The sequence below is a fragment of the Poecilia reticulata genome, linkage group LG13, assembly GCF_000633615.1.
Source record: "Poecilia reticulata strain Guanapo linkage group LG13, Guppy_female_1.0+MT, whole genome shotgun sequence".
NCBI lineage: Eukaryota > Metazoa > Chordata > Actinopteri > Cyprinodontiformes > Poeciliidae > Poecilia > Poecilia reticulata.
Window position 1 is genome coordinate 23,100,710 of NC_024343.1, and position 17,077 is coordinate 23,117,786.

Sequence of the window (17,077 nt, forward strand, 5' to 3'; positions counted from 1 at the left end):
AAACAAAAATGACGGGTGGGGAACCTTTTGAACCACTTTTATTTAGCATCTACAGGCTCTCCCTAGCCCCAGATTATGCTCCTCTACATCTCTTAATATCACTTTATATTTCTGTGTTACTGCCTCGCCACAGACCACTGCAGGGACTGAAGAAGTGTGCGCAAGATTTTCACCTCGGTACATTTGATTGTCTGACGTAAGCCACGCCTCATCCTCGGCTTCCGAATCAACTCAGAGAAAACCTTGCGACTTTTCAAACGAACCGTGGATCCCATTTACCGTTTCACTTTTTAAAAGTCAAAAACTGTTTAATCATTTCATGTCTTAACTTTGTTTTGTTTAGTTTTAAATTTGAATTTAAATGACTATTTTTCTTTGAATTCACTCTGTTTAAATTTCTCTGCTCCATTTTTCTTTAAAGCGACTTCAATTACCCAATGTAAGAATGATGCTATTGGGTTCCATTTTAGCCATTTGGTTTGATACGGCATTAAACACTGGAAGCATTAAAGCTGATAATAGCTAGTTAACTGGTTGGGTGTGTACCAGATTTGAGTTCAGACAGAATCCGTCTTTCATGTGAGTAAGAGAAAAGTGATGTCAGCTTCTTCCAGCCAGTTGATTGGCAGCGTGCAGCGCTGTGATGCTCTCTGCTCCACGTGGCAGGAGAAAACTCACATTGGTGCATTCTCTGGCATTTCTTTAATAGGTTTTTAAACCATAGGGACAGTATGACAAAAAAAAAAAAGTAACACCTTAAAACAATAACTGTTTAAGATCTTGAGATTTGCAACTGACCCATGCCTAGTGGAAACCATTTACAATAATCTATAAAACTTCAACACACACAGCCTAGCAAGCACTTTGGTCTGGCCAGAGTACAAGTTTTCACAGAGGAGTATAGAAACAAAGCAAACATTTTAACTGGGCAATGCAGTCTCTCAGTGAAGACGGTCCTGACAATAATAGAGAGTTTAAGGGGCTCACAAGGTGACTGATCTAATCCACTGGTTAGGTCACATTCATATCTGAACACTCACCCAGACACACTGATGTGGAGAGTTAGTTGATGATCTCTCAGCAATCAATGATGATGAAGATTTACATGCATTTTAGTTTTTTTAAAAATGGCAACAAACATGATGCTCATTCTCACATACACACATCTTAAAACCTCTGAGAAGCATGATGGATGCTTCAAATGTTAAAATCCAAGTATTTAAAAAACAAACAAAAAAAAACACAGTAACTGTGCCCACAATGTCAACAACCAAGAAAATTTTAAAAAAAGAAAGAAAGTCATTAAATTCATAAAAGAACAAAGAGTAATTACATTTTTTTTAACAATCAGATCTGTCTCAAAGAAAATAAAAAATAAAAAAAACGGTAAGGCTGCAGAAGACACTGTAACAGTCCATTGGGTAATGTTGGTAGCCACCAGGGGGCGCGCTGACTGGCTGTTCAGAGGGGTCACCTGTGCGTCTCGGCGTTGTCTGCGCTGAGCTGCTTCCCGAGGACTCGGTGTCCACCCGGTGTGGACAGGAAGCTGCCTGGTCTCTGTGCCCCTCCTCCCAGCTCCACATCCTGCACCTGAATGGTCACCTGCAGCAGCAGCAGCAGAGAGTGAGGCCTCCTGGCACACAGGATTCAACCTTCAGTGACTGGTTTGGCTGTTGGTTGTAGATACCTGCTGCTGTTGCGGTACGCCCGGCGCCAGTGGGACAGCGGGGCGGCCGGGTGCTGTCTGCGGATTGGCTGGGAGAGTGACTCGAGGCAGGCCTGTGGGGGGCGGGCTGCCACTTTGTCCCTGGTACAGCGCCTGAGCACCGTGTTGGTACTGCACCGATGACTGAGCCCCTGAGAGAGGAAGCAATCAGTGAGAACAAAAGCACCGTCTGAGCTCATCTGACATTGTCAATAAGATTAAAAATCATATTTTAGCACAAGAAAACTTACAATCTTAAAACTACACAACAAGCTCATGGGGCAACATGAGCTCTGAAATTTAAACGAGAAAGGATATCTAAAATCCTGCAGGTAACTGTTTGGTCAGTTCTAGAAAAGCAGAATATTGACAAGACAGTTACATCTGTGATATATTGAATTGCGTTTATGGATGTCAGACCCTTTAAGTGATGAATTTGGTGATATAATTCAAGATATCATGAAAAGAATTTGACTTGTCAGAATGCATTTCAAGATATCTTGAGCTGTTCTTCATACTATGTATGAAGAATGTAATTAAAATATAGTCCAGATAGTCAACTGAAGCCATTTTATGTTAAAATGGCCTGCCGTATGCAAAGAGACAAACACACAGTGAAGGGGCCACCTGTGACCTAAGATTAACATCGTTACAGCTACGCTACAGTGCTGCAGCTAAACCCTCATGAGTAAATCACCTGTTAACAGTAAAGGACAGTGAGACCAGCAGCCTCTGCCATGTTATATATGAACACAATGAGAAGAAAGTGCTGCTGCACCCCTGTACGTTCTGCTAATTACATTTAGCCAAATGACTCCTGATTTTGTTCTGTTACTTTATTGACTATTTCTTTAAAAAGCAGTTCTTATTGAGCAGAATGGGCTTTCCACAGAGTGCTTCCAAATATCAAATATCTTTTTCCTTAGTTTCTGGACACAACTAAGTAGGGAAAGTGGTGCAAATGGTGAGAAAGATACGCTTTTAATTTTTTTTTTTTAATTATTATTTCAAGAAGACAAAATATACCCAGGGCATGTTCAATAAGAACTTTTGATTATCAGAGATATTTGTCTCCACACTTAATGTAACAGAATGTTCTCGTGAAGACTGGCACCATAGCACTGGGATATAATTTCAACTTTGGCATAAGAGGTTAACATCTAGTGTTTTCTTGCCTGTTTTCCCAGTTTGAAAATGTTATCCAGTAAGCAAAACCTTTGCCTTCATGCCTCATGCATTACTAATGACAATGTGAAGAATTACCACGTGAAAATGTTTATATAAGGACAATAAAAACAAAAGGTAGCAAAGCGGCCCTCTTGAAAACCTTGATGCATCCCACCTCATTTTAATCCTACTTCTAATTAATGCTTTAAAAAACAAACAGAATGTAATTACCTAAAGGGTAATTAGCCATGAATAATAGATGCGCGGCTAAAGTATAACAGGACAGTTAAAGCAAGGCAGTGGAATGTTATATCAGCCAGTCCTCTGGTTCTTGTAAGTGATCTGCAGTGATTGCAGCATTTCTGCTTAGTCACTGCACCTACACCAAATTTTTGTGTCAAAACAAAACAAAAAAAAAAAGCGCCATTACTAACCATGCCCTTGCATTAGGCCTGCAGAGCCAGGCGGAGAACTCTGATTGGGCTGTCTGAAGAGGTGGTTGCTGGGATGTGTTGGCGGAGGGCTGGAGGGCTGGATGTGCAACCTGAGGGAGGACGGGCCAGGGAGAGAGACAGCAGTGATGTAACACTTCAGTCGATATTGCTGCACCACAGCATCATTGTTCACCGTTCAATAGCTGATGAGTAATGTGTGTTTGTTCACCTCTGGAGCTGGTGGGTTAAGTGACTGGGCTGGCTCTCTCCATGGCCTAAAGACAGACCCTGTTGGCGAAACGCAAAACAAAATATGTCACCTACATAGCATCTTACAGTGAGCTACATTTTGGTTTTTATGACCTCGCTTTCTGTCCTTTCTATCCAAGCAACAAATGGGACTTCGATTAGATTTCCTTCAAAAAGCCCCAAAAAAGCAACACAGTCGACAAATTCCTACATTCGAATGCTGGATTCTGCAGCTCCTCCAAAGCTGCCGCTGCTACTACAAATGGTGTCGGGTTAGCTGTGGTGTCCTACCTTTCTATTTTAAGATGATGGACTGAACTGGGCTGAGTGTCCAACGCTAGGAATATGGTTTCACATTCTAACCCTACTTCATAACTTTAAAAAAAACAGTTTGGTGAACTCAATGTAGGGCTGGACAACATGGCTAAATAATTCATGATATAAAGGTCATATATCAGTTGATAGATAATTCTTGACTCTTTTTTTCTTTTAAATATCTGAAATACTGCCAAACTGATGTGACCTGTTTTTATCATTTTTAGACGGTTTTGAGGTGGTGAAACCAGAAACTGCTGCTGCGCAAGTTACTCGACAGGTTGTTGCTAGGTAACCAAAGAGTGAGTAAGCTGATGGTAATCTGGCCGTGAAAAAGCTACATATATATAAATATATACAAAACCTCTTTTTACAGCGCTGGGATGTTTAGATGTACAGCAGTCAGTGGGAAATTGTTTGAACTATTCCCCCACGGGGCTTCTGGCTTTATTGTTGCATCTTGGTGTACTTTGCGAACTAAATCAGAATATTTAATGTGATCAACAGGTACCTGGATTTGCTGGTGAAGGATTTGTTGCTCTTGCTGGTACAGGATGTGCTGCTGCTGGGTGTGCTCAAAGAAGCGTTCATCCTGCTGGGCAGCATACTTCTTCTGGAGCTGCTCACACTCCTATTTCATAGGCGGACATGAGAAATATTTTATATTAATCCCAGAACAGACGGTGCAGATTCCAGAAAGGTTTGCTGTCACCTTGATGAACCATTGCCAGGCTGGCTTGAGGGATTGTGATTGTACGTAGATTTTGGGAAGTGTTTTTTAAAGGCAGCACCACCTTATAATCTGCAATGTTTAATCGAAACGTGGTAAAAGTCACAACTGTGGACTCAAACGAAGCTAATATCTGGATCTTGATACTTTAAAACTGCGGTTTATGTGCGTGAAAACAGTCTTCTGTAAGGTCTTAACCTGACTCTGCCCTACAATCTGCATATGGAGCACATGACCCTCTAGTTGGCTAGAAGGGGAGTTAACGTAACCCTGTCCTCTAGAACCTATTAACCCCTGGGACACTTGAGTAATGATAATCCCAGCACATCAGTACAGGCCAAAGATGGCGCACCTGCTGCCACCATGATGATTATCCCTTTCCCTGCCTACATCCCTGAGATGTAATCCTACTGTGGGTTCACTGCGGATGATGTAATGTCTCAGAAAGCAGCTTGCGGGTTTTCCCAGGTCAGAGCCTCGGCCTGATCTAATCTTTTCCAAATACTGCTGAGTGTCACGATTCCAATAATGCCACAAGAGTGAGCGGAGCAGAGAAAAGAACAAAAATATCAGACAGGAGCAATCCTGTTAGATAAATGGCCTCTATAGATTACAGAGGTTCTTTGTTTATATGCTTTGCTGTGACAACATGATCCTGCTCCATTCCTACCATTAACTAGAGTCTGAGCCTCAGCATGTCTTATCTACAACTCCTCATGTGTGCATGTGGAAATGACTGATTTGTTTCCTTTGAAATAGTTTGTTTTTAAAGGGGCAGTAAATAAAATGATACCATTTTATTTCATTATCAAGCACCTATAATAACTTTGAGTTGTTCTAAAAATGCCATATATTTCAAACATGCCTCAATGCCTTGAAATTCGGCCTCTGCCTCTTTAAGAGGCTCCTAATCTTTCCAACACTTTGCCTTCATCATTTCATCAGAATAATGTTCCTCATTATGTCGTTTATAATGTTCCTAGGAACATTATACTGAGAAGTAGTTCATATGATGAGCTCAGGAGATGCGCAGTTCCACCAAGTGTTAGCTATTTGCTGCTGTCACTAGTCTGGAGGAGTCGCTGGACAGAGGCGCTTGGAGACCACAGACCAGACGAGGAGCTGCGTCTCAAAGGCGGCGCTCGGTACCCTCAAACGTTTTGCACATCTGATTGGTTGCCATGGGAAATTCAAGGATTTCTCAAACATGCATTAAAGAATCAAAGCAACACTAAGTAAAAAAAAAAATGAACTCAATAAAAATAATGTCATTTTATAATAAACAATGATGTTGAGAAAAATGAAGATTCACAAGTTTGGTAAATTCCGTTTGACCCCCACCTCCTCTCACCAAAACAAGTGACGCACCTGCTTGAGCTGCTTAATGAGGCTGCTGTTCTCCAGGTGAGCCTTGAAGGCCTGGATGGAAGCAGCGCCATCAGAGAAGCGTCTGACAGGAGAGAAGCGCTCCATGGGAAGGTGGAGGGTGTTACAGTCCTTATAGGTGGATCTGAAAAGAGGTGGGAGCCGCAGGGACCACACACACAAACAGATGTACGCATACACACACACACCCACATAAATGGTGACACGACATGACGCATAACACAGGCACAGTGACACACACGGACACATTCAGTCAGAGACACAGAAACACACAAGTCAGATCTTAAAACCTTTGCTTCCAGTTGTCATAATGCAGTAAAAATGTGCAAAAATACTTTGGAATTCCCAGAATTGATAGATTTAAAAACAAAACAGGTAAAGGTTTTATGTAAATGATTTCCTTTGTCATACAAAAATAGTGACCGGTGAGGGTTTGTAATAATAAACAGAAAGTTTTTTTTTTTCGATTAACGTTGGACACGCAAAGAACTACTGTAAACTTTCACTTTTTCTATCATTATTTACAAGGCTTGTAAAAATGCACCAATAAACTGTTGAGAATTTCAGCTTAATCAATGTCCAGCTTGTTGAAAATGTTAAAAAAAAAAAAAAAAAAAAAAAAAAAAAAAAAAAAAAAAAAAAAACTAATCTTTATCCGGTCAGTACGCATCATATCAAAACACACTCTCGGTTGTGGATGTCTTTGCTGAGGGGAAGAAGACTTAATGTGGATTTAAAGACAAACTATTTCTTGAAAGATGTGCTGGCTATTCATTACAAGTTCAAGTCAGAGGAAGACTTCAGCAGACACCAGGAAGTCTCATTTTGACAGAAATTTGCTCTTATCTTTCAGAGCTTTTCACTGATCTCTTTCACAGAATATGCTGAATCTGGGAATTTTGGGAAACTTCTGGAAATCTTAGAGATGTTATAGTGCAACCTGTGGCTCTTATACACACAATATAGGTGGGGGGGAAAAAAAGAAATAGAACTGAGCAGTGAGTTTAAACTTATGGTATTATAAAAGGCTTAAAATGTTTTGTTTCCATATTTGCACAAAACAAAACAACACAAATGACATAATGGGATATTAATCTTTTTTCGTTCAGTCATTTAATAAAATGTTTCGCTATCAAACAGCAAAAAGCATTCAAAAATAAACTTTATTAAATTTCTTTTTTATAAATAACGTTTCACTCAAAACAATCCTTTAAGTTTATTTTTTACGGTAAACGTTTTCTGGTAAAAAGCCCCGTCTCTAATTCAATAATTAACTGAATAAAAGTAAATATTCTACTCTGTTAAAGGTTCCCATGTTATGTTGCCTCCCATCACTATTTACTGTCATTAGGTTTCTGATTGGTAGGGATTCAGGTAAGTGTAATTAAAAGTAGGCGGAGCCTGTCGTTTTAAATGAGCTGGTTCAGCTTCTCAGTTTCAGTTCTTATGTTAGTCATTTAGTCAGTGCATGAAGTAGAGCTGAAATGATTAATCTGATGGTTATAAACTGATTCTAGAAATAATCGTCAACTAATTTAGTAATAAAACAATCACTAACTGGAGAGTACAGACTCAAAAAGACAATTTGAGTCTATACTGTAATTAAGTCAAAACTACACAAAAATATTTACATATTTAGCACAAAAAGATTAAAAAGCGTGCACTACAGGAATGCTATTTCAGCATTTTTGGCAACAAAATTTTTTTCTTATTAAATGAAAAATCTGCAGAGTTTGAACATTTTTTAATTCTATTAATTGTCAAAATAATTAATTACTAAAATAATTGTTAGATCCAGCCCTAATGCATAGAAAACAGACTGCTCTCTACAGTTTGTGATGAAAAATGTTAAGTTTGTACTCATTTTATGATAAAATAGAACATCTGTTCTATTATAAAATGTTGCTTCTACTGCCAATATAAATGATTAATGTCTGCTAGCAGCCGGAAGGCTACAAAGTTCAGAATCAGGTAAAAATCAGCAGCGCACTTCCGACCTTTACAACAACACAGCTGTGACGGGAGCATCTGTATCTATGGCCCTGCCTGGAAGGAACATCCTTTCCTGATGCTTCTCTCATCCACGTGACTGCGTGAAAAACCAGAGTGCTCTGTGCGTGGGAGTGTGTTGGTGTGTATTCAGCTCAGAGTGGGCGTGTCCCCTCACCGGGCGTATGTGTCAGGCACCCAGCCGGCCCTCTGGCGGGGGCCCTGGGGCCGCTGTGACTCTGTCGAGGGCTCGCCATGCGATGTGCTTGGGAGCACGTGCGTCGTGTGCCGCTTGGAGCGGTTCGCCAGGTACCTGGGCCGCAGGAAGGGGGGAGGAGGACGGGGTGAGGGTGGGAGACAGGAAGCAGCGCTGGTCAGCTCTCTGTCCTCATTGGCTAACAGGGATGGGGGCGGGGGAAGGCCCTGCCCTTCCCTCCTCTGCCAATAGGTGCCATCATTCATATCATCTTAGCCAATCAGAAAACATTGAATAAAATGACACCACAGATGGATGTTAAGGCTTCATGGGAGTCAAACAACCACCCAGCTTCCAATTAAAGGATTGGGCTGGTTGCTATTTGTTCTTTTAGGCGGTCGCCGCTTTGGCAAGCCTCAGGAGTTAGCAAAGCTGTGTGAGAAAGGGTGAAAGAAGTCCACAGAGTCATTTGGCACTTACGCAGATGAGAAAGATAAAGAAGCTCTGACTCAGAGAGTTTGAGAGAACGGATGGCAGAATCGCTTCGGGATGGCGGCAGAAGGCACTTGCGCGATGGAGAAAGAGGAAAAGATGGGATAAGCAGCACAGTGGCCACCTCCCGAGGGGGAAAAGAAGCAGAGCAGCCTGAAGGCACTCACTCCCAGCAACCCAGGACACCGGCAAGGAGAATAGAAGTTGCGGTCTGAAGAGGAGCAGCTGAAACACCTTAGCGTCCACTTTTCAGCCTAGCATCCCACAATTTGCTTTATAATTAAGGCTCCAACATACTTCATCCAAAGTTGGCACGCAGTTTGCAAACATCTTTCAGTCACAGACCACCTGGGTGACATCTCTCCCCACTTTAGTAAAAGTACGCAACTACCCACCAGGGTTCCCCTCCATCCTCTGCTTTTAAAAAAATCATGGAAATAACGGCAAACCTATCTGCAGACAACCCCCTCCATGAACCGCGACTTTTAGTTCGGCAGGTTAATGCCTCTCTGCAAATAAAATTATGCAATCTTCTTTAAGCGTCCATGTCAGTGAGAGACTTTTTTGGCACTTTGATGAAGTATGTCGGGGCCTTAAGGCCTAAAGAAGATTGGATCCAATATTTTAAGCCATTTCTACGCAGCTATTTCATCTTTAACTAAAACTGAGACTAAATTTGTTTTCCAAATGGTCTAAAGTCTTGTTTTAAAAAGGATCCAGTATCTCTAACTTTTCCCCCTGAGATTTCAGCACTTCCTTGTTCAGACAGCAGCTCTATAACGAAAACCATTAGCACAAAAACCCGTCACCATGGGTTACCTCTGCACCGCCTCTTGGTCTGGCTCTCCATCTGAACCCTCCTCATCCACCGGAGCTACAGCAGTGTTAGGATGCTGAGAGGGGCAAAGAGTTCACTGGTTAAAGCAACGTGGGCACATGGGCAGACAAACACACAACGCGGAGAGATCCGGACCCTCACCGGGTTGGTGACGAGCGGCGAGGGCCCTCGGGGCCTCTTCAGGAGCTGAGCGTGCAGCTGGATGTTGGCCCCGCCATCGGAAGCTCTCCGGCCCAGGGGCCCCATGCCATTGAGCAGCTGCAGGGTAGGCGGCTGCAGCAGCGATTGCTCCTGCGGCATCGGCGGTCGCACAGGGAAAATAAATCATGATGGTTCCCGCACATAAAACGAAAACAATCCGGTGTAACCCCGGTGACGGTACCTTGTACTCCAGCTGCTGTGTAGGCTGCAAGCTCTGTGTGGGCATGAGAGTGTGCATTTGGGCCATAGTGGGGGTAAGTTGGGGGAAGGTGGGTTGAGGGATCACACCACGAGGGAAACCTGGTGGAAGCTTTTGGAGTTCTTCCTGCATCTCTGTCCTGTGATGGAAGCAGGTGCATCATCAGATGTTAGTCAGCAGATGTTTACATTTCCATCCCACTAACCCAAACTGCCCCCATGTGTCCAGAAACACACTTGCTTTCCAGGACTTTCACTGTTTTGTTTTTCTATTAGACTCAATGAACAGTTGAAGGTTTTTAAATTTAATTTATTTTGTTTCATTCAGTATCATCTAAAAAAAACAGTGGTAGAAAAACTCTAAAAGACATGATATTCCATTAAAGTATTCGCACACCTTTCATTTCACCACATTTCTACCAATGCATTGTGTTAAGACATCAATGTAATAAAAAAATTGTAATTGTGAAGTTTTTTTTGGGGGGGTGGGGTTGAGATTTTTTAACTATACAAACTCATACCTGAAAAGTCTGACATGCTTTATAGAACTACATTTTGCTTTAGTTTTTTCACATCTAGAAACCAAAATCTCTTTTAATCTCAGGAATTTTGGTCTGGACTTTGACTGGGTCATTCTTTGATCTAACCCAAACCATTATAGTTCTTTAACAGCTTCATTTTGATGCATCCAAGTAAGTGTGGCTCAAAAGGTGGCATGCCACACTTTTCAGATTTTTATTTGTAAATAAATTGAACAATTCCACATAATCTTTCCCTTTTACAGCTTAATACTGCACATAAAATGCACAGGAGTCTGTGGTTGTAATGGGACAAAGTTCAAGGGGTATCAAAACTTTTACACATCAGTTTTAGTATTAAGTTTTAAACAAACAAGAGAAACAGGTTGAAAACAACATCAGAGTGAAAAGTTGATGCGTTACTACCTTTGGTCTGGTACCCCTACAGTGTGTCGCCTCATTGAAAGGTAGCGAGCCATCGCCTCTGGAGATGGCTCCTCTCCTTCATCACTGTCCAGGGCCATGCTACCATCAGTCTAAACACACACACACACACACACACACACACACACACACACACACACACACACACACACACACAGAGAGTTAAATATTAGGAATCCACGTTTGTACTTCAAGTGGCTCAAGTAAAATACAAAAACAGACTCAGATGAATTCCACTAGAATTATATAAACCCTCTTAGAGTCTTTCATTAAAATCTCTGCTGCAATGCAGTAATTTGACACTCTTGGTTTAGCGCGTGAGTCAGACCTTCTCTGTGTTATGTCTGCGTGTGCATGTGTGTGTGATTGTGACCGATAACAGTCTGAGAGGAGGGTCTGAGTCAACACAGACATAGTAAACAAAAGTAACAGCAGCAGAAATTCTCGACAGGAAGTTGATAGTTCTTCAGGTCCGACTTTGAGAGAAAAAAAAAAGTGAAAGGAGCTCATCTCTGACTTCTTTCAGATTCCTTCACAAAGATATGTTGACAACAACCCACAAAGAGTTCAAAGTTGACTCACCTCTACAATTTGGTTCTCTGGGTTGATGAGCTGGACATGGGGCACGGTCATGCCAACAGGATTACCTTGTTGGTCTGTCTGCTGGGCATGGACACACACACACGCGCACACACACACACACACGCACACACACACACACACACACACACACACACACACAAGTTATGCGGAGCATTGTGCAGCACTCACCGCAATCTATTTAAGAGCAGTGGGATTGACAGATGTGGGTTAAAACCTATGGACTTCGTTCAGTGGAAACACATGACTACCATAAGATTAACCCATCAAAGTCATGGAAACCCTGATGCCTTCCATAGAAACATTTGAGGACAAAAATAGCCCATTTCTGCTTAAATAAAAAAATCTGAAAGACGAGAGAAATATTCCTTCTGTGTTTCCACACATATTTATCATCAAAAGTTAAGACACCAAAAAATTGTGGTTCTTCTCCAGACTGTTTGGTACTAATTAGTTCACTTTCAATATTCTAGTCAAACCATAATATATAAATTTTATTCATAAAAACTAAATGTTAACTTTTGTAAACTAGAGACTTGCATACTTTATGTTCACTTTCAGAAAACAGCTAAGACCAGCTAAGGATTGAAGATTTTATACATAATTAGAAAATACATTAATAAATTTGACATTTAATTTTCAATAAAGTGACCAATAAAGTGGTTTCATAATCAAAATTTTAAAAAAATCTGCAGGATTCCTCTCTTTTCCTTAATATTAATGCAAGTCTCCATCATTGTCTCCGTAAAGGCAGATTAACATTTCTAAAAGAAAAGGTGTTATTATAGTCAGATTTGATCACTAAATCTGTTTGTGAATCGACACATTTTGAGAGGAAGAAGAATCAAATGCCTGAATTACAGAAGTGTTAAAACGGCCGTTGAAGTTCGGGTTTCCTCTGGAATGGAAGATGAGTGCAATCACAAGCGATCAGCATTTAAAGACACAAACAGAGAGGCAGGAAATGGTTCACCTGAACGGCGTTTAGAGGATAGCTAATGGAGCGTGGCGGGGGCGGTGCGACACGCAGCGTCTTGTGTTTCTTGAGGCGTTCTGCGAGCAGGCTGTAGATGGCACTGTAGTGATCGTATGCGTCTGTTTGCAGGGACTGGAATAAACCAACAAGCATTAGCTGCCAGAAATCGGTGCTACAAACCCAGACGCATCAACGTAAGCGAGTTGCGTCCAACCTGAATTGTGCGCTCTCGGTCCAAACCCATCTCAGACATGGCCATCAGCACCTGCTCATTGATTAGCTCTATCTCTCTCTCCGTCTTCACCTGCTCACACTCCGCTATCAACTGAAAGGAGAGACGGGTAGCGCGAAGCTAATTAGCTTCTTTCAGAGAAGGATCAAAGGAAGCGTTTTTTGGGTTACGACAAAACATTGTTTAATCATCTGTGATGGTTGTTTATAGAAAACACTGAGTGCAATATGTTTGGTTCCATATTTAATAAAAGGGTCTCACCCTGTCGAAGTCTGGGTCTGGGTCTCCTTGTCTCATCCACTTGTTCTTACAGATCTGCTCCATACTCAACCGTCTGCTGGGCTCCAGAACTAACATGTGTCTAATTAAGTACTCACAGTCTGTAATGACACAACCAAACAAACAGAGTCCATCCGACGTGAGACAAGAGAGGCTGAAACCAAAACACACGCCGACTCCAGAATTATCGAATGACTGTTAAGCCACCTAGAAGATAAGTCAAAGGGTGGAATTCATTGGTTTTCAGCCTCCCTGAATCAATCATTTGTATCTTTTCCTAAAATTAAGTCATATTGAGAAAGTCTCTGCCGGTCTTGCGTTGAAAAACTAAAATTTCTGTCAAATTTTCTCTGTAAATTTCTCAACCTCAATCAGAGCATCTGTGAACAGATATTGAAGTTTATTTGTCTTGACTTTGACTAGACAGCCTGTTTAGATTTTGCCTTTGATTAGTAGTAAGTAAAACATTGATCAACTTATTTGAACGGTTTGTCCTTGATGATTTTGATAGCAATTGACAAAATGCAATATTTATTGATTGTTTCATAATTGGTGACTGTATTCTTTTTTTTATGGCGTAAAGCACTTTGAAGTGCCTTGTTGCTGAAATATGCCCTACAGAAGACTGACTTCACCATTCTCTCACACATGTATGATTGGACCTGCTCCTCACGTCCCACTGTTCTGCAGGTTTTAGGAGTTTCCTTGCTGCTGCACACCTGGCGTAGATGGATGGGCTATTAAACAGCTTCTGTAATCATTTAAATCAGCTGTGCTGGAGTGGGGGAACATGTAAAACATGAGGACAGAAGGCTCTGAGGAGCAGAGCTGGGGAACAATTTTTAGGTGCATCTCTTCTCCAACGCACTTGGATAAAATGGGTAAAATTCCTCATCATGCGCCATTCAGCTCTGCAGAGACCTGGTAACGATTCATTTGATTCAGGTGTGCATCTAAAAGTTGCTCTTGAGGACTGGACTCCTCTAAACCTTGTAGTTTTAGGCTTATTGTTAAGCTGTGAGCATGAACCTCTGCAGCCATGTGGCTCTGTAAGTTCACAGTTCTGCCATTGAATTTTAGATGATAAATCATCTAACATATACCCGAATTCGAGGTGACAGTTAAGGGGTTAACCCTCTCCACAGTCCCCCCCCCCTGCTTTGTGTCCTGGTCTTCGTGATGCTGTTTATTCTCTAGCAAACTTCTGCGCCTTTCGCAGGACAGCTGGGTAGATGATGAAGTTATCTGAATTCAATTGAAATCGCACTCATCAATTCTACTTCGAGCTACTGAACACAGATAGGAAGCAAGGGATTTTATATAGGCGTATTCACAGTAAACGGGACAAACAGAAAAAGCTTTATTTTTTTTTATGTTAAATATCTAATAACCACTTTTCTTTCCGTATTTGACTGTGTCTCTTAGTTTTTGTCTTTTTTTCATTTCTGCTTGCTGAAACATTATTTACTTTTAGAACTTGAATAAACCTGGACCCTGAATCTTAGTCACCCTCTGCTTTATGTCAGTCCATCACAAAAAATGCTATTAAAAAAACATTGAATATAATGTGAAAGTTCAAGAGAAACCGAATACTTTGGGTGGACGATGTATATTGTGATGTGCTTCTACTGTTAAAACAAACATCGTGTGTGTTTGCGTTTATTTATTCATTTGTTCAGTCCCCAGGTGGAAATAAATCCCTACCTGTGGACATGAAGAAGGGGATGCGGAACTTTCCACTGAGGACACGCGCTCGCAAGTTTTGGAGAGTGCTGCCATCAAAGGGTAAGGCGCCACACACCAGCACATATAACACCACACCTAAGCTCTGTGCAGGACAAAAACAAAGTAAGTACGAGCACAAACAATCGATTCTGGATTTTTACATTAGCTTTTAGTTCATGCTCTTACCCATATATCTACTTTGGGTCCGTCGTACTCTTTACCCTCAAAAAGCTCTGGAGCAGCATAGGGAGGGCTGCCACACCACGTCTTCAGCAGCTGGCCTCGGGAAAATATGTTGCTGAAGCCAAAATCTGATCGCACAGGGAACAAAAATTATAGCGCTGTACTGTAAAATAGGAACTTTATAAAAACAGGAAAATGATCCAAAAGAACATGCCAACATGCGCCTGTCAAACAAACAAACCCCTTTGCAAAAATGCACACACCTGCGATTTTAATGTTTAGGTTGTGGTCCAGTAACAGATTCTCAGCCTTCAAGTCTCTGTGGACGATGTTGCGGCAGTGACAGAAGTGGACCGCTGCCACAATCTGCTTAAACTTCTTCCTGGCATCCTTTTCTGCCATGCGCCCGTGGGCCACCAGGTGGTCTGTAAGAACAAGGAAGAGTTGGGACATTTTACACCATAAGGACAACTCATTTGTTACCGTTGTGGAAAAAGTAAAGCAAATAAATAAAATACGAGAACAGAGTGTTTCAGCTCATAGGTTTTATGCATCAGGGCAGTAGTACCCTAACTCCAGATCACGCAAATCCATGAACTTTGTTACATGATCATCAACAACTAAGAGAACCTTTCTTAAAACAAGAAATCTTTACAGTTGGCTGCAAGAATCTGTTTATGATGCTCTACAGCAATCAGGTCTGAGTCACCAAAATGCAAAGAAGGAAATATCTCATCACAGATTTAAAGAAAGGAATTGACACCTTGCATCAATCTATGAAGGTTACATCACTGTACGGTGTACATATTTTTACCAAAGTGAAAATAGGATTTTTGCTTTAATAAATAAGGCTAAATGCCAAGAATGTGGTTTCCAAGTCTGATAAAAGCACAAAAGAAAAAGACGTTAATGCAGATAAAAATGGTTAAACAAGTAAATTAGGATGTTTTCACACCGGACAGCCTGGTAGACCCGGTTCTATTTGGGACCAGCATTGCAACACTTATATTTTCAGCTGGTGCGTTTCACTTTCACACTGCACCGTGTCAAGCAAAGCAAATCCTTTGAAAAATCTGTTCACTGCCTCGCCTATAGTAGCGCTGCACCAAGAACAACTGAAGGAAACAACACAAAAAACTTATGAATAAGAAGCTGAGTGCAAATTCCTTCTTCACAAAATGTAAAACATGGAGTGCCATCACTCCATGAGCTATTTATTCCGCTAGTCATGTGTTTGTTTTGGTTGAATTTTAGCAGAATGCCCTGTGCTATAGTCTGTGTCCTGCTTTTGGAGCGGTCTGCTTGGCTTTCACATATACATCTGAACCACACCAGAGTTCGCTTCAACTGAATCAGAGTTCCAGAGCTCAATTTAAAAAAAAATTTTTTTTGTTTGTTTGCATCAAAGATCGGTTGCATATTCACACCTTCCCAAACAAACCAGACTTTCTTGACAAACACTAGAGTCTGAGTAAATCTGACTAATCTGGGCTGGTGTGAATGCATGCTTAATCTCAAGAGATCCCTGTTTTGTTTTTTATTACAAGATATCACAGCAATGGATTATAAATTATAGTTAATGGGAAGTTGCATTCTAATACTTTTAGGTTGTGAAATGTACCGCCAGGAATTAAGAGGGCGCAATTTCACCATTTTTGTGTTTATTCAACTTGAGTCAACCCTGATCAACTACTACATTTATTAAGAGCTTAGGGGTTTTATTAATATAAAAAAATATGTTTAAACCAAACAACTGCATCTTCATGAAAGAAATGCTAAGAATATAAAGAAAAGGAAGATGAAAACAGTGATGGGGAAAGACAATAACAAAACCAATCAACGTTAAGAGGCTGGAAATCCCTTACCGAATATCTCTCCCCCACTGGCGTACTCTGTTACCAGATAGATCATCTTCTCCGTCTCCATCACCTAAAGATACAAACGCATCAGAACCAGAGGGACCGACAGACCGTCTGACAGGCCAACATCCAGTGATGGGCGGTTCACCGGTTACACAACAAGTATGAGTAAGCACAGTTTGGCATATAAACAAGAGATTTAAAATAGAAAAAGACCTGCCGTGCACTGTGGTGTTCAATCTGTGTTTGAGAACTCCCGGATCAAGTTATGAGGGGAAAAATACTGGGAGGTTTTTAAACGTCTATAAGGGTTAGGAGGTGAAATATAGCGGCGATGACAAAGTTCACTGATAAAACCTCA

The 17,077-nt window shown here is 41.2% G+C and overlaps 1 protein-coding gene across 3 annotated transcripts in view; it reads right to left on the reverse strand.

Moving 5' to 3' along the window:
• The window catches only part of sik3 (SIK family kinase 3), a 43,156-nt gene that overhangs the window by 7,782 nt on the left and 18,297 nt on the right, over positions 1–17,077 (reverse strand). Inside the window, exons 3-21 of one of the 3 annotated variants that reach the window (XM_008426070.2) lie at positions 16,723–16,786; positions 15,121–15,282; positions 14,861–14,985; positions 14,654–14,777; positions 12,932–13,050; positions 12,653–12,763; positions 12,436–12,570; positions 11,445–11,522; positions 10,845–10,954; positions 9,884–10,040; positions 9,643–9,792; positions 9,483–9,556; positions 8,154–8,288; positions 5,969–6,110; positions 4,382–4,501; positions 3,536–3,594; positions 3,307–3,416; positions 1,688–1,857; positions 1,475–1,602 (exon numbers count right to left, since the gene is read on the reverse strand). In XM_008426070.2, coding sequence (XP_008424292.2) covers positions 1,475–1,602; positions 1,688–1,857; positions 3,307–3,416; positions 3,536–3,594; positions 4,382–4,501; positions 5,969–6,110; positions 8,154–8,288; positions 9,483–9,556; positions 9,643–9,792; positions 9,884–10,040; positions 10,845–10,954; positions 11,445–11,522; positions 12,436–12,570; positions 12,653–12,763; positions 12,932–13,050; positions 14,654–14,777; positions 14,861–14,985; positions 15,121–15,282; positions 16,723–16,786 — 2,273 coding nt within the window. Of the gene's footprint in view, positions 1–1,474; positions 1,603–1,687; positions 1,858–3,306; positions 3,417–3,535; positions 3,595–4,381; positions 4,502–5,968; positions 6,111–8,153; positions 8,289–9,482; positions 9,557–9,642; positions 9,793–9,883; positions 10,041–10,844; positions 10,955–11,444; positions 11,526–12,435; positions 12,571–12,652; positions 12,764–12,931; positions 13,051–14,653; positions 14,778–14,860; positions 14,986–15,120; positions 15,283–16,722; positions 16,787–17,077 lie in introns of all 3 variants that reach the window. The other 2 variants (XM_008426068.2, XM_017308257.1) reach the window with 2 other exon arrangements.